Genomic DNA, 17851 nt, shown 5'->3' with positions numbered 1-17851 from the left:
TATTTCATTTATTTATTTATTTTAAGCATGTATTTGTCTTTTTTTGCCAACATTTAAGTCTGGTCTTTGCAGTGTTCATTTTGGAGTTGAAGTTCATTTAACTGCACCAGAGTTTGCATGCTACTAACTCAGTCTGCTTGTTTGGTGTGGATAAGCTTTGGAGCATACCAAACGGACAACACTAGCAGAGAAAGTCTGCTCAGATATTTAATACAATACATGTAATCATTATTAATACACTTTATATATTTTATCTACAAAGGTCTGAACTCAGCAAAATATTTGTCTTTTTTGGCCCGCTGCGCACCGAGTGACGTAGCAAAAAATATATATATTTTGAAAAAATGCATCCGTTATCGCTACTGATATGGTGTCATCGGTATCGAGGAGTGTGAACAAAATAACAAACCGATGATGTACTTTTTAAATCTAGTTACCAACCGTCGTTCCCAGGATGATTGTAAATTTCAATATGTTTTTACTAATAGACATCCAATCCTTATGAAATGGGAAGGTAGCAGCAATTGAACGTTCATTTATTCACAACCACCCCTTTCACTTCTAATGGATCGGACGCCTAGCCCCATCAGTGGCAGCCAATGAGTTAAAAAATAGTGTATTCCTCTTGTGACCATGGTGCACCCTCCCACCAATTAGTTAATCACCAGTAGAAGTCCAGGCCATTAGAAGTGGGACTGTGGCGGTGGATGCTAAACCCTCCTTCTTCAAATGGATTGGACATCTAGCGCCGTCAATGACAGACAATGACTTAAGCAGTGTCTGACGACGTCATGATAATTATTTCGACATTCAAGTGAGTATGCAGTATTGGCTACACTGGATCCACTGATCCATTTCTTGACTTGTTTCCCCAAATAAATCAAAATTCACAAAGGTGCAATATTCAGCCCAAATGAATGAAGTGTGAATGAGATCAAATAAACTATACTAGCTTAGAAGTCCAAGCCCATTGACAATAGTTCTATCTCATCTTCAATAGATGTTCATGGCCTAGGATAGTGTTACTTTGTTCCAAACCACCGTTACTAGTTACTTTGATCCCTCCCTTGTGGTCCTGTTAGTGAATCTTCTGTTTCTTACTTTCATATTAAACCCTAATCTTTATTGCTTCCTGAGACAGTCAGAGCAGGGCCGCTCATACTGCAGGTTGCATCTAATTGCGTCATTGTGCTTTCCTTTTTACTGTAACCATTTTGATGATGCCCTGCAATTGCCAAACACAGGCATTTATCTACCCATAAATTAAAATTTGTTCACGGTGTGTGTGAGGTGGGATTGAAGTCTAAACGAAGCCTTGCACTCTTGAAACAAAATGAACTGCCTTTCAAAATCTGTCCAATGGTGCCACAAAGACAAAACATTCTATGCTCAGTTCACATTCCCTGCTACAACACTGGGTCACAGATTTTCAGTCTTTGCACACAAGGCAGTCTTTAAATGCTTGGTGTGCAGTCATTTTTTGGGGCGATTGTCCACTTCACTTAGTATCAATCACTTCGCTTGGTGTGCGGCAGGCTTTAGAAATACTTTGATCGATTAAAGCTTAAACCAGGCAAACCGGTTTTGCAGTGAAATTTTCATAGTCGCAACATAGTCGCTTTTTTGTAGTTCATCTCTTTTTTCAGAAACTTGTCAAGAATGACGTAAGGGGAGCTGAAAATATGTGAAAATAGAGTAAGGTTATATGGTAAATGTTTTCTCATTTTTGTATCTGTTCTCTGGCGAAGAATGAAGTTGACAGCAGAGGACTGACCATGAAATGAGGAGCAAGTCCATTCATGTTTGCTTTTAATTTTTCCTTATTTGCATCCCTACATTTCCATCATCTAAGCACACAGTCGTGATAGTTTTGTTAGCAATTGTGTCCCATTTTCTCTCATGAGTATTTCTCACACAAACAAAACATTCCTGAGGGCTACTGGTCTAATACAGTAACATAATCTAGTCAAGGCTTGTTACTTGAATATGACTAACAGTAATGTTGACCACTGCATAAGGCATTTAAAGTTATCAAGGGACTCTCGTGATAACCAAAAGAAATTCAATCAAGGGTCTGTCTCACTTTTGCTTAGTTGGACTGAAAAATGATAGATAGTTCAGTCAATGTCCGTTTGTACATTTGCCCTTATTTTTCATGCAGGATGTTGCTTGTTGGGGGTTTATTTTATTTCTTTTTCTGACATATTCCATTTCATGTGTATTTACCGTTACTTCCATACACATCAGGTATTTTCCTGTTTATGTGTAATTACTGGTCATGTATCATTTGGCTGAGTGTGCCTCACAACAGCCCTCAGACCTCTTTATATGCTTGTACATCCCATGTGCAACAGCCACTGTACTGCTTTTGATGTGTCCCCTCCTTTTAGACTGTCACTGAGGCTGTTTTGGTCTTTCAGGAGTGAAAGGTTGTCAAAATATAATCAACAGACTAGGGGGGATTTTGCTAACCTGCAAAAAACTCTTAATTTTGGGTTGGCGTATTTGACTTGATTTGTTGGGGCTGGAATTCAAATTGTTTGACGTTAGGAAATCGCTTTAATTTCTTTCTCGTGCGAGGGAACAAGCGGCTCAGGATGTGGTGGTTTATGGCTGTTTCTCAATAGTTAAAAAAGTTGAAAAGTACTCGTAGGCTAGAAGGATTATCTCGGGGAACCGCAAAGACAAGGAGAAACACAATACAGCTTGGGATAGCTAGCAAGCTGAAGTCACCACTGCAGGAGTCAGCGGCAAAAGCATCTTAAATCGATTGACATAGATTTCAAAATGGAACTTTATGTCGTTCTTGGTCCAAAGTTTCTCAAGTACACAAGATTACATATTGAGAAACAGCCAGTGTAACAACTGTCCAGCCACTTCCCACCCATATTTGGGCTTGAACTGCAGTCACAATACATTGCGCTACCCCGCTTTGGAGCGGCGGGCATCTTAAAAGTCTGTAGTTGCTGCAGCAGTTGCTGTCGATCTCTAATCTGTGGTATTGCATGTCTCGGGCAGGCAAGCGGGGGCGTCGCAGCAGTGCAGGATCACTAGACAGCAATATGGAAGTAAGTTGGAAGCGGCTGGTCTCCAAGCTACTCTTCATGTGATGATGTGCACTGTGAAAACACACCATTTATTTTTGGTCTGACACCTTATTTGCTTTATAGACTCAGTCTATTTGTTGGATCATGTATTTTTCCTTCCTGGGATGCCTCATATTGACCTGCTTGCCTCCATTTAGTGTGCATGCATGGGTTGCCTGCCTCTGATCCCGGCCCCCTGCCCCCCTTTGTTTTTGTTTTTTTTGGAAGCCAAACAGTTCCAGTTTTGGTCAAGCCCTTTGACCAAAATAAATATCCTAAAAAAAAGCATGACTAATTCCTTCCTTGTCGCTTGTCTCGTCTTTCATTCATTCCCATCCAAGCTGTTTTTATTTGGTCACTCTTTTCTCGAGCAGTAGCTAAGTAAGACCCCAACTCTTCTTTGGTAGACTCTTTCTCTCTCTCTGTCCACAACTCTTTTTACCCCTTCTCAACACACGAGGAAGGTTGGAATAATGGGTCTTGCCGTAGACAGACTGATAATGACGTGGATTTCATTCACTGATCTCTCACTCATGCCATTTACCCACCAGTTAATGTGTCGCTTTCAAGTCTGGGACCTTGAAAAATGTCATTCTGCTTTCAAAGGCATCATACGGTCTCCTCGAGTTGGAGGCCAAGCATGAGTCAGGGGGGTGAGAGTTCATGCGCGCGTATTAACAATAGGGTTGACCTCGGAACAGAAGTCGATATCATCTTAACGTTTATTATCCAAATGCTAAACTGTGGATGACGTGTTCGCCTGTCACATCCTCTGCATGTGAACGAGCGATGACCTCTGTTTTATTTGAACAATTTGCATGTGTGCCTTTGCCACACGCCTTCTCCACCCACTCAAGTCTGCTTTGACATACTTTTCCAAGATTCCTGCCAGTTTTACAGCTGCAAACTCATGACATTTAGTTGTCATTTGCATGCTCAAAAACATTTTGCTACTTGAAATAAGAAAAAAATATCCGGAAGAGCGAATGATGTTCGTTATGTCTAACAGTTCTAAAAGTTCCCTTTTTCTTCCGCAGGGGTCCATCATTAACAGCCCGCACACACGCCGAAGAGCTGCCACCCCGCGTGAGGGCGCATCCCGCGAGCATCCCTCCCTTCCCAACTCTGCATCCACCTCGATCCTCGGGTCGCTGTTTGGCAGCAAGAGAGGCAAACCGTCCACGCAGAGCCACAGTCCTTACCCCTCGCCAGGCCAGCCCACACTCATATCCCACAAGCCCCACCCAACCAACCTGCACCACACAGCGCAGGTGGTGCACAGCGTGCAGGCGCCGCACCACGCCCACCACCCGCAGTACTGTCAGGTCCCTCAGAACCCGCCACCGTACCACCACCATCACCACTACCACCCGCCGCCCCACACGCAGTACCACAAGCACCCCGCCTACTCCTCACACGCGCATCAGCACAGCCATTACAGCCAGCATTCCCACCACACCTCCCACTCCCAGCACACTTCGCATCCCCATAGTAGCCAGCAAGCAGGCACAGCGCCCGGAGGGCCGAAAAGTAAACACAGTGGCATCAGCACCGTAGTGTGATGACGTGACGGCGAGGAGGGACTCTATCTGACACCAAAGGGACTGACTGACTGACTTACAGCGGGACTCTATGGCCTGTCCACTGTGTTTTACTGCTGCTGCCATGGAATCCACGTCCGGCTAATAAGCAGGATGGACATTTGGACCACAATTTCCCACCAGGGGCCTTTAATTACGAGCTTGTTGAAATCCGGGTCTGAGCCCTCTTCCCTCCCCCTCAACGGGGTTCAGTGGTGGCGGGTGGATTTGTACAGGAAGAAACATTCTTGTTCCCAATTCGCACACAGGCCCAGGCTCTTCCGAATATAATCAGGAGGACAAAACACCTCGGACGTCAACGACAGATGTTGTCGTGCGCCACTTTTTGGTTTTGCAAGTCCCGCCGATGCTATTTGTCCTCGCCTCCCTGAGAGCTCACATGTAGTAAATAAAATATAATCATTTGAATTCAAACCGGAGGACAGGTGAGAAACGTTGTTAGTCCGATTAGTTCTAGTGCTGTATTTACTGTAGATGACAGCTGTATGTGTTGTCTCCTAGCACTCATACATAAATGTGCCAATTATTGATGCATATTCTATTTAGTGAAGACTTCCTGTACAGTATAATGTTGTGCGTCATTTGTAAGATTATACTTACAATTATTATCAGCTAAACTATCAGTATTATACTGACTCTCTGGTAGCGGAAGCAGTGAAATCAGCCTATAATCTTGGAAGTTTGGCCTTTCCAAAGGAAAAGAACGAGCTTTGAGGTGGCAGCTGTTGCATGTGTACAAAATCAACTCTTCTTGTCGACAGCCACTTTGAAGAGTGAATTTGTCACTGCAAATGGCAAAATTGTATTTTAACACTCACATTTACGCAACAGCTGCCCTCTCCACTTGTAACATCCAGCTAGAAACACTTATTAAAATATTTTGTTTCGCTTATGCTTTTTTTTTCAAAACATGTTATAGTGAGTAACTTCAATCACTTCTGAAGTATTTTTTTAACTATTATCTCATGTGCAATATCTTTGTACTGATTAGGAACAAGCGATTTGTCCCTAAGATTTGTTCAATTTGTTCGTTTTGCGTCATTATTTATTTCTGTTTTTCTGCCCCTCTCGATCTAAATTAATACTCGCTGCAGGCTCGGAGCCCGGTGAAATGTCTAGTGATTTTTGCATGTACTGTTATTGATGTGAGGCTGTTCTGCACATTGTATAACAAATCAGTGTTACCTTTGCAAGTTAAGTGCAATCATGGTTTCAAATGCAGACTTGTACTGAGAGTGGAAGTCTTCTGTTGTCCAGGATGAGATTCAGGTGATAAGCTCCCCCCTCATTTAGGTATCTATAAATAACTACAAGGAAAGAAAGCGAGGGAGGAATGTGTGTATATATTTTATTAAGTGAATTTACTTCTTGGTCTGAGCAGATATATTTTGCTGGATAAGCACATATATAATAACTTTTGTTTCAACAAATGCAGTTCTACCGCAGAAATGTAAACTGAAAAAGTAAACTTGGAGTATGTAAAGAATAACTTTATACATTCAACAAGTAAGTCTATTCTAGTGTACACATTGGTAACAGTCCACAATTTGTTCTAATATATTCAGGTTTTACATGTGCGTATTTCAAGAGTCACAAAGAAATCCATGGCCATCGATCAGGCTTCCACCTTCCAGGTTCTTGCATATCGAGCAGGAGCGATCAGCTGAATGTGCCCTTCTATTGAGTTATGTTTTGCTACGATTTGGACCTTTGAGTCCCCTTCATGTTTGGTGCGTCTTTTCTACAGTCGACCCAAATAATGCACTGCATAGATCCGACGCATCACAATCTCAGTGACTGTGAGCTGAGAGGGGAGTAAAAAAATCTTATTGTAGAAACTGGCTTCTTCTGTTTCGTTTTTTTGTTGTTGTTGTTTTTTTCCATTGAAGTTTGCCGATGTTGGTGTGTTCTTGCTGTTTTTGGTGTTCGGCTGATTAATAATGACGCTCGGCATGCATTTCATCAACAAAGCCATTGTGTACATTATAAACATGAAGTACATTGCACTTCCTTCACTGAGGGCTTTCATTGTGTAAATATAAGATTGGGATGTGCAAACCACTCGGAAGGAGGAATTATCTTGATGAAGGTGTAAAGGGACCAAGTTGGTGGTTATATGATACTGTATATAGTGTGTATATGATCCATACCATATTCTGATATCGGCAGTTTGATCAGGATGTACAAACATCACCTCATGAGTGACAGCTGAACATATCGATTGTCTCGGGAAAGGACATTTGCTGTAGAAATCAAACGCAGACCGCTAAAAGGGTTCGCTGCCATTGACATCCTTCTGTATAAACACACACTTGTACACACGCACCAAACAAACTTACTGCAAGGTGTTTAGTCTGCTGTGAGACTCATTAAAAGAAAAAATACAAAGGAAAACACAAGAATGGCCTCATTTGTGTGCATTCTGTTTGTACAGTGAGTAGTGAGTCAGTAAGACCCCAGTTATTGTAAAACTTCAACTGTGACAATGTTGAGAACGCAAAATAAACAAATATATGAATTATGGTCTGGGTTTTGTCATTTTCTTTCCGCCTATGACTGATTGCATTTTTTTTTATCAGTTCAACAGTTTTGAATTAATGCGGTGCAGCACTTTCGCTCTAGCAGTGTCAGTACGCCACCTATTGATGAAGTATACAGCAATACACATGAATGTAATTGAACTTTAAAATGAAATACTACTGCTTCTCTTGTATTTTTTACATGTTACTTGTGTTTTGTAGTTCGGCTTGTAGTATGTCAATTTTAAATGCACATTAAAATGTAGTGGAGTAGTAATTCCAGAATTGGAGTACATGTAGTAAGTTTAAAATTGCTTTTCTGTTCATATTTATCCAGAAAGGGTGAGAAGTGATCTATTTTTATAGTTTTTCTGACATAATTTATTTGGTTTTATTATAATCACATAGTTGTAGTCCTGTTGTCACAACACTAACATTTTCATCTCTATCAATATTTTTAGGAAAATTACAACCTTCGCCCCCTCCAACTTTATTTTCACTAGCATTGACAATATTTGATGTCCAATAATGTGGCTCTTTAAAACTAAATCAAAACTACTTCAATTAGTTCATCTCAAGCAGCTGTCCAATCCATTTGTAGTGGGAGTTCTGAGAATCAATGACACTGTGAGCCTCCCATTTCAAATGGTTTGGACATCTAGCATCAATGGCACCCAATGAGTTATCAAGGAAAATCCACAAAATAGCACCCTTTACCATTACTATCAACGATGGGGAAAAACCCAATTTAGCTCATCACGACAAATTTCTGGTGACTTTTGGTCAAATAACTGAGTACTATGATACTTTTTCCATCAAACACTATACTACATTTTGTTATCGATAAGTTCTAATAACCCTAATCCATACAAATTTTAGCTTTCTCTTAGGAGCATTAGCAAGTTGTTTAGCTTTCATTCCAAATATTCTTTTGTAAATAACTAACATGTTTTTTAATTATAATTGTCTTATTCCAAATATATGTTAAACAGAGATGAATGAAGTAGAACAAGATCAAAACTGTACCCATACACAGGACTGAAATTTGCTCTCATTACTTTTTTTAAACTGCCTTGTGTCAAATCCAATGTAATTCCCAGGTTCTTTTTAAACCAGTCATTCAGCTTCCATACCCCTTATTCTCACATGGGTCGTGGGGGATGCTGGAGCCTGTCCCTGCCAAGCACGGGCAACAAGCAGGGGACACCATGAATTGGTTGCCAGCCAATCACAGGGCACAATTAAACAGACTAACACTCATGCTCAAAATCACACCACCATCAAGTGGGAATCGAATCCACACTGCCCGCACTGAAGTCAGGCGGAAGAACCACTGCACCATCGAGTGACCCAGTGATCGAGGTTAAATTCACAGGATTGCATCAATGTTTTGGCATATATAGCTGACCAATAACAATTATCTTTATCAAACAAAAAAAAAAACAGTTACCAGAGAGCAAAACACACACAAACGCACACACACACACACTCACAAGCACACACACACACACACACAAGCACACACACACACACAAGCACACACACACACACAAGCACGCACACACAAGCACACACACACAAGCACTCACACACACTCACAAGCACACACACACACACACACAAGCACACACTCACAAGCACACACACACACACACACAAGCACACACACACTCACAAGCACACACACACAAGCACACACACTCACAAGCACACGCACACACAAGCACAAACACACACTCACAAGCACACACACTCACAAGCACACACACACACTCACAAGCACACACACTCACAAGCACACACACACACACACACTCACACACACAAACTTTAACGGTTTAATTTTAAATTCAATTTGGTCTCTATGCAAACTGCATTTTATGGGGTACTACACACATTTATTTTTCTAACTATTTTCAAGCATTGTATTTTTTTCCAGCTTATCCTCAATTACGTTTACTCAAAAACGCAGTTTTTAGTTTTTGGCATTATTTTAAAACCCAATAGAGTGGATGTAATATTTCATCTAATTCTAAAATAACCCAGTAGTAAATATTGTTATATATATTGTAAGTGCCCCCACAACCAGTAGTATAGTTAGGTCAGCACTGTAGTAGTAAACTGTGCGGGAGCGCATCATTACTCTCTCTCCTTTGGAGATAAGGGTTATCTTTTGTAAACAGGGGGATTTACTGAATAGTTCGACGCTGCTGCCACGATCATTACGACACTTGTTCTGTAAATAACATGCATCGGAATGGAAAACTCAATATCTCAATATAACACAGAACTAGTAAATGCAACTAGAATAGTAAATGTATTTTTTCTTTAAATCAAGGATGACAACAGAGAAAAGAAGTAACTTCGCTGGAGGTTTGACCGCAGAAGGTTGGTTTTCTAAATGTGTGTGTGTGTTTGTTTTACTTTTGATTTTAACAATTAAGATTTCAGACATCCTCCTATAAAACCTTCTAATTTGTAATTTCATCATGATGGATACCCAAAATATTTCAATTTAAAAAATGACTGCCAAGAGGTAGTACTGCTTAGAGTCAAAACTCTCTGGACCAAAAATTTTAATCAAAAGCACTCATAAAGCACCTCAGGATCGATTTTATGTCAAATGAATATTAGTAAAAAAATTGTGAAACATGATTACACAATGCCAGCCTGCCTAGTTGAAATTGATTTGATATCTATGGCAGTGAATGAGTTAAGGGCTACCAACAACAAAATAATGTTTAGATGGAAGGATATTGCAAAATATATGTAATCATTTTTGCATGAAAAAGATAAGACTTAATTAATCATGAGTTATCTGTTAACTTTTCAGACTAGAGAGAAGTTGTCAAACAACTGCAGAAATAAATAAAAAAAATCCCAACCACAATAGCTCAATTTGTCACATTACATTACTTTTTAATACATATAAATTCTTTTTTGTTGTTTTTTATTTTTATTTCTTCGTTTTTCTTTTTTTCCCCTAAGGTTGTTTTGACATTTTTTTTCTTCTTGGTTTTTCTTTTTTTTTTTTCCTGTGCCTGGCCGCCAGCGGGGGGGAAAAATTCAAAACAGCCCAAGAAAATAAATTATGTAGAAAAATTGAGTTTTCAAAAATATTTCAATAAAACAACCCCAAAAATAAATTACCGTATTTTCTCGCATATACGCCGTATCTGTCGCTCAAAAAAATGATGACTGAAACAAGGGTATGGCTTATATGCACACAAATTGGACTTGACATGCACGAAACTGCAAGGTGACACAGACGAAACGCCTTAACGCAAGACAAAGTGGTAGAAACGGTCATTTATTTCAAATTTAGAAAAGATAGATTAGATAAAACGCTAAACAAAATTTATTTTGATGTCTATGAATGAAATTCAAGAAAAAAAACTTATCTTGCATAAAACGTAAAAAAACCTCACTTGTGCCTGTTGTTGCTCGCTCAGGGCGCCGCCATCTTACCGTAGTCAAACGTGCTCTGACTGGCCAGACGCAAGTAGCCTTTATACATGTGTTCGTAGTTTACCATCTCAGCACATCCCAATAGTTTTTAAGGCTGATCTGGTCTTGCGGTCGATCATTCAAATATCAGCCCTGATACCTGCGTAATGTGTATCTAATGCTATTATATCACCCAGAGACTTGGTAAAACTAGTGCGCTATGGACACACTGTTGTACTGCTCCTGTGACTTCCATTTTGAATTTGTCTACGTCCAGCAGACAATCCTTTCGATTCATACAATATCTCAGAAATACCACATGTGAGGATTTTTCTTAAGATGTTCACTTCAAAGTAATACATTTGCACTCCCTATTAAAACCATGAATATGGAGGTGAAAATTATGAATCAGGGAGCGTCTTATACGAGAGAAAATGTAAAAGTCAATGATTTTAAGGCAATTTTAAGGGTACGGCTTATACGGAGGCAGATAATATGCGAGAAAATACGGTAATTTCAAAACCGGTCAAGGTTTTTTTTAAGGTGAAGGCAATACGCTTCCGTAGGAGGCACTGTTTAATTGACAAACAACAGGTAAATATGATAAATGCATCAGAGCGTAGAATGAATTTAACATTTTTTTTCTTCATATTCAATGATATTTTCATCATTTGCCAATAAAAACTAGGGTGTCCCCCGCCTTGTACCCAAAAGTCAGCTGGGATAGGCTCCAGCACATCCTGCGATTGTGAGGATAAAGCAGTTAAGAAAATGAATGAAAAATGCCAATAAAATCTCGGTAGTGGGCCACAGGTTACCCTCATGTCGTACTTTGGACACCCCTGCAGTATAGGGGGTAAGTTCTTGACAACAAATTGATCTTTAATGGTCATGAGACCCACATTTATCAACTGTGTTGACCTGTTTCATAATTTTAAAACATCTAAATTCCGTTGAGTTACATCTTTGTCCTTACTGCTGTGCATTCACTGCAAATTGCTTTTCTCACTCATTTTGAATGTACTCAACCCTCTCTACATTGTTGAAGAGCGCACTCCAGCTGGTCTGATTGGGTTGAACAAACTGCAATTTGCATTCACCTGCTGCACTTTCAGGATTTCTGCCATCCTTCACAAAAATGAGTTCCCTCAAAAGCTCTCTGCTTCTGTATGAGATTGTGCAGCTGTGACTGACTGACTGCCACGTTCCATTTAATAGATGGAATAGATTCAAACATCACTGCTTACGTTGGAGTGATGTATCATCCATGGCATACTGTGTGACAAAGCAAAAATGTAGAAACAAATCATGGAAGGAATTCAAGCAGTGGAAAGCGGTAAATAAAAGTACAGTTGTATATGAAAATTATTCAAAAGAGCTTTGAAATTACCTTGACAAAAAAACTAAACAAAACAAAAACCATCCAACATGTTATTCAAAAAGTTAAAGGCATTGTCCATTCAAAGTACAGTGGTACCTCTATTTAGGAATACTTTTACATACATTTTCAGGTTTCCAAAAAACTATTAACATGTGAATTATTGTTCCAATATACAAAAACAAGGTTAAAGTTATGAAATCTCCAAAACGTAAATACAGCACTTGTTTTATAGCTTGGATGTTCATAAAAGAAAGTAATATTTTATTTGTAAATTCTAATTTGTTCCACAGTCCTCAAAAAAATAATAATAAACCCTGTAAAAATTATAAAATTGTCCCAATTTTGTATTAAAGAATGTGATAAACACAGGCAACACAGATTAAATGATTTGATTTATTGAAATGAATAACAAGCATGCAAAAACCTTTTCTATTAGTGCAGGTGCATACGTGTAAGGAGGAAGCTAACGTTAGGCAACAGACACACACAAATATGCACATACACGTTTAAACAAGTTCAAAATATGAATTCAAAATGACTTAGCATTAAATAGCAGCTTTTTGCAGAACAAACGACTGTCACTGAATGTCATGCAATTTCTTCCTCTATCCAAAGAAGTAACAGTCTCTCCATCTCATTGTTCAGTGACGACCTCCTTTTGAAATAACAGAGCACATGCCAAGGAGTCGTCACTTTTACTGCTTTCTTCTGCTTCACTATCATAGCGATACAAGATGGGTTACGACCGTATTGCCTTGCAATAGTCAGTCATGGATGGATAACAGGGCCCGCTTCATTTCATTCTCAGCAGTAATTCTAAATAAAGGACAAAGTTGCTTCAACTACTCTCGGAAGACAAAAACAACAACAAAAGATACATAAAAACAGACAGTTGTTGTTGGGAGACGGCTAACCAGAGGTCAGCGGAGTGTAGGGATATTGTCAAGCAGGACCCAATGCTACCGTGACAATTTCAAAATAAAATAACTGGATAACTTGGATCTTGTTTTCGTATATGGGAACAGAAATTTGCATATCAAAGGGTTTTGTAACCTTAAAATGTTGTATGTAGAAGAATTCTTAAGTAGAGGTATCACAGTACACTGAGTTCAATAAGTACATGAACACCCTCCTATTGCAAGTTCGCCAAATTAGAAATCATGGCGGAATCTGAAATTTTCATCATAGCTGCATGTCTGTTAGAGAGATAATCTGAAAAGAGAACGAGAAATTACAATGTATGTTTTTTTTAATTGGATTGGATAACTTTATTCATCCCGTATTCGGGAAATTTCGTTGTCACAGTAGCAAGAGGGTGAGAATGCAGATATAGGAAAGGCATTTTAGACATAAATAGATAGGTAATAAGTAAGTACACATTCATACCTATATATAAATGTATATATACATACATACGGTAGGTCTTAACACCCAGCCATTTTTTTGTTAAAGAGCCTGACAGCTGATGGGAGGAAGGATCTGCGGAAGCACTCCTTCCTGCAATGAGGGTGCAGCAGTCTATTACTGAAAGAGCTTCGGAGGGACTCCAGACTCATGCAGGGGGTAGGAGGTGCTGTCCATTAATGATTTATTTGTGTGATACAGGTGCAAACAAGTATTTAAACACCTGTCTATAAGCTAGAATTCTGATCCTCAAAGAGGTGTTAGTCTGCCTTTAAAAGTCCACCTATATGATCCTGAATCAGATGCACCAGTTTGAAATTGTTAGCTTCATAAAGACACCAGTCCACCCCATACAATCAGTAAGACTCAAACTTTTAATATGGCCAAGATCAAAGAGCTGTCCAAAGACACCAGAGAAAATTGTACACCCCACAAGGCTGGAAAGGACTAGGGAGAAATTTTCAAGCAGCTTGGTGAAAAAAGGTCCATTGTTGGAGTGGCTCCATACAAAGCATATCGAGGTTCTGGCGTGGCCTGGCCAGTCTCTAGACCTAAACCCAAACCCAATAGAAAATCTTTGAGGGAGCTCAAACTCTGATTTTCTCAGAGGCCCAGAAACCTGACTGATCTAGAGAAGATCTGTGTGGAGGAGTGGGCCAAAATCCTTCCTGCACTGTGTGCAAACCTGGTGAAAAACTACAGAAAATGTTTGACCTGTGTTGTAAACATAGGCTACAGTACCAAATATTAACAATGGTTTTCTCAGGTGTTCAAATATCTAGTTGCAGCAGTATCACACAAATAAACCGTTTTTAAAAAATCATACATTATGATTTCTGGATTTTTCTTTTTAGATTATCTCTAGACATGCATAATACATAATTGCTTGTATTATTCAGTGGTCAAAAAGGGACTATAAAATGAATACACTTTCCAAATATTTCTTATGAGTGTCTCAGTGGTGAAACGGAGTTGGACCCAGATGCAGGAAAATGGGGGTGCACAAATGCATACCTGTCAACCTCTGCCGATAACTGCCCTTATAAATGATTATGATTCCCCTTACAAACCCCCAAAAAACCTTACAAACACCGTACGAGTCGTACGGTGTTTGTAAGGTTTTTGGGGGGTTTGTAAGGGGAATCATAATCATTTATAAGGACAGTTATCGGCAGAGGTTGACAGGTATGCAAATGTAAGATTTTAATAACAAAAAGGCACTTTACAAAATAAAACCTTCAATACAAAAGCAGGGAAAAAGTAACAAACCAAAACTTACGAGGTCAAAAAGCACGGAGAGAACTTAAACAAGAACAATACTCCCACACAAGTAGCCCAAGACAAGGGATTTAAATACATAGACAGGGGTTTGACAAGACAATTAGAGACACCTGGGTCACATGAGGGAAGGCAAGCAGGAAAGACACAGAAGGTGAAACTAATGGGTAATCACATGGACACTCAAAAGGTAAATGCCCAAACCACCAAACCCCAACAAAACGTAACAATGTTACTCACTAGCACCAATGACAAGAGCAACGACATTGATGTCAAAATTAAAGTACATATCTTTTCAGAAGAAATCATCTGAATGAATAATCAGTTATTTAAGTAATGTAGCGGGGTAAGAGTAGCAATCACTTCTTCCCAATACATGATATAGTTCACTCTCGCCACTAATAATCAAAATGTCTAAATGATTTCTTCACTACATTGAAAAAAAGTCCACTATCATTTTCAATGTTGTTGTTTATTTTATTTTTTTTGTCATCTTTCAGGATGCTCTCTGGTCCAAGACTAGTACTCCCTCTGCTCTGGGCCACTCTGGACACGGCATCCTTTCTTGGGCAGGCATGCCTGTGCACCATTCTTCAGCCTGCTGGTCTGCGAGTCAACTGCACCTCTAATGACCTTTTGGATTTGCCTCATCTTCCATCAGACACCACTGAGCTTCTAGTGCAGGGCAATGGCATCACCACTATCCCTTCTGGCCTATTTGACAATCTACTAAGCCTTCACAGTATCTCCCTTACTGGTAATCCTTTACACTGTGATTGCAGCATTGAATACCTCAGGAACTGGCTGTTGAGAAACAGGGCTGCATTCTCCCAGGAGCCCACCTGCTTTAGCCCCAGCTCCGTGACTCAGAAACCCATCACAGAACTCACCAATGATTACTTTATTCAGTGTGGCCCAAGAGGCTTCAGTAGTAGTACCTTTGTTATTGTGATGATTCTGATGCTCTGCTGCATCATTGTTCTGCTTCTGTGGAGCCTGAGTCTGGCCAAAAATTGCAGTTTCACTCTTAAAATTGAAGAAAAACACATGGGACTCAAGGCTAACTCTTTAAGCCCATTGAGAGGGAGACAAAGAACAAGACTTTCTTCTCTCAATGACCCTTTTTATCTTCACACAGAGGATCTTAATAGGCATCCTGCCAACTTGGCAAAAAGGAAACAATGCTAAGATCAAGGCTACCTGAGAAGCCGAGTTGAACACATTTCAAGCAAACACTACAAGAGGTCAACAAGAAAAGTCTTGACTGAGGATATGTATATTAAAAACACATCTATTGCTTGGGGTGCCAGTACAGTGTTTTATGGGACTGCAACTATCAGTTATTGAAGTAATAGATGAATCTAACCATGAACTATTTTGATTATTTAAGTAATCAGATAATAATTTAATGTGTTGCAGAATAACCAAAATAAACTGAATTATCAAAAACTCATTTAACATTCTGTATTAATGAACAAATTAAACCATTACATTGACTATTTCCAATTTCATACAAATTTTAACCTTTTTTCACTGGCGTATATAGTGTTTCGTACAAACTTGATCAATGTAATGTACCATAGGTACCTTTAGCATTCACAATGTATAGTGACAATAAGTAGTACTTGAACTGTATCGGCTGGTATAGCGAGCAATTAGCCACCCATGAATAGCCTCGTGCTGATTGCTTTTTAGGATATTAACACTCAAACAATCGTATAACCTCTATAATAATATTCAACACTTCCAGAACTCTGATTGGTTCTTCAGAATTCTCAAATAAGACATAGTTTCACGGCGGGTGAATGGTTAGCGCTCTGGGGTCCTGGGTTAGAATCCAGGTCAGTCCACCTGTGTGGAGTTTACATGTTTTGCCTAGGTCTGCATGGGTTTTCTTCTGGGTTTCATTACAAAAACCATGCATAGTAGGCTGGTTGGACACTCTAAACCAGGGGTAAGGAACCTATGGCCCTAGAGCAGTGGTTCTTAACCTTGTTGAAGCTACCGAACCCCGTAAACCAGTTTACTTAAAAAAATTTTTTTTTCAAATTCAAGATATATAAATTCCTTGCAGCATTGATTGGCCAAGCAATGTCATGTGATAATCTGCAGCCAGTGATGGTCAAGCGTTATCGTGAATAGACATGATGAGTCGGTGTCTTGACCTGAGGCCAGAGGCTCCACCAAACCCCTGAGACCGACTCACCGAACCCCTAGGGTTCGATCGAATCTAGGTAGAGAAACTGCCCTAGAGCCGAATATGGCTGTTTTTGATGGGTGCATATAGCTCTCCGTGTACCTGTTAGGTAAAATATGGAAACCACTGGTGAGAGAGGCGAGTCCCGAACGTACCAGTAGCAGGGTCACGTCGCCATGGTGGCGTTGGCACTACCTCTAGCGCAGACGTGGGCAATCTGGTCCTCAAGGGCCGCTGTGGGTGCAGGATTTTGTTCCAAGCGATCCAGTACAGACAGTTTAACTAATTAGATTTCTGCTGAAACAAGAAGCACCTGATTGCAATCCACTGATTGCCCTTCTAAGATACCAGATTGGTGGAAACATTTCCTCTTATGGGTTGGAGCGAAAACCTGCACCCACTGCGGCCCTTTCTGGAATTAATTGCCCAGGTCTGCGCTAGCACCACTTTAATCTTTTTTTCCATTACTCTTTTGCATGCAATCTCTCATTTATTAGCAACAATGTGGTCAAAATAATTTACTTTTATACTTTTTGTACACTCTCATCTCATTTTCTGAATTGCTTTATCCTCATTAGGGTCGTGGGGTGTGCTGGAGCCAATCCCAGCTGTCTCCAGCCCAGAGGCGGGGGACACCCTGAATCAGTGGCCAGCCGATCGCAGGCTTTTTGTATGCATTTTTGTGTATTTTTACTTTTAAATTCTGAGCATGCCTCTCAAGGAATAACATTTGAAAACATGAATTGTTTATGGCTCAAAAAGGTTCCTGACCTCTGCTCTAAACTGCTCCTAAGTTTGAGTGTGAGCGTGAGTAGTTGTGCCTTTCCTTGTGCCCTGCGATTGGCAGGTCACCGATTCAGGATGTTCCCTTCCTGATGCCCATGGTGGGCTGGGTTAGACTGCATCACCCCCCACAAGCCTTGTAAGGATAAGCAGTT

At 39.9% G+C, this 17851-nt stretch overlaps 2 protein-coding genes across 10 annotated transcripts in view; both read left to right on the top strand.

Moving 5' to 3' along the window:
- LOC144079760 (IQ motif and SEC7 domain-containing protein 1-like) overlaps positions 1-7210 on the top strand; it is a 128236-nt gene extending 121026 nt beyond the window's left edge. For 6 of the 7 annotated variants that reach the window (XM_077608312.1, XM_077608321.1, XM_077608338.1 and 3 more), the window contains 2 exons: positions 3019-3068; positions 4124-7210. In XM_077608312.1, the coding sequence (XP_077464438.1) occupies positions 3019-3068; positions 4124-4648 (575 nt within the window). In that variant the 3' untranslated portion in view covers positions 4649-7210. The remainder of the gene's footprint in view (positions 1-3018; positions 3069-4123) is intronic. The other variant, XM_077608366.1, reaches the window with a different exon arrangement.
- A 2032-nt stretch (positions 7211-9242) lies between these two features.
- gp9 (glycoprotein IX platelet) lies at positions 9243-16169 on the top strand. 3 transcript variants are annotated; one of them, XM_077597070.1, is made up of 3 exons: positions 9243-9594; positions 13487-13604; positions 15217-16169. In XM_077597070.1, the coding sequence occupies exons 2-3, from the start codon at positions 13537-13539 to the stop codon at positions 15902-15904; spliced, it is 756 nt and encodes a 251-aa protein (XP_077453196.1). In that variant the 5' UTR covers positions 9243-9594; positions 13487-13536; the 3' UTR covers positions 15905-16169. The 3 variants fall into 3 exon arrangements, with proteins under 3 accessions (XP_077453196.1, XP_077453216.1, XP_077453206.1); XM_077597080.1 differs by having other exon boundaries at positions 9246-9594; positions 13487-13597; XM_077597090.1 differs by lacking the exon at positions 13487-13604 and having other exon boundaries at positions 9244-9594.
- Positions 16170-17851: the final 1682 nt, after the last annotated feature.

This window comes from Stigmatopora argus, chromosome 1 (genome assembly GCF_051989625.1).
Source record: "Stigmatopora argus isolate UIUO_Sarg chromosome 1, RoL_Sarg_1.0, whole genome shotgun sequence".
NCBI lineage: Eukaryota > Metazoa > Chordata > Actinopteri > Syngnathiformes > Syngnathidae > Stigmatopora > Stigmatopora argus.
This window is presented reverse-complemented; position numbering and strand designations above follow the sequence as displayed.

Bases quoted from the DNA above. Each gene is read 5' to 3' on its own strand.
- gp9 (XM_077597070.1), top strand. From the start codon at position 13,537: ATGAGGGTGCAGCAGTCTATTACTGAAAGAGCTTCGGAGGGACTCCAG. The intron at 13,605-15,216 runs GTGCTGTCCATT...GTCATCTTTCAG, and splicing joins ACTCATGCAGGGGGTAGGAG to GATGCTCTCTGGTCCAAGAC.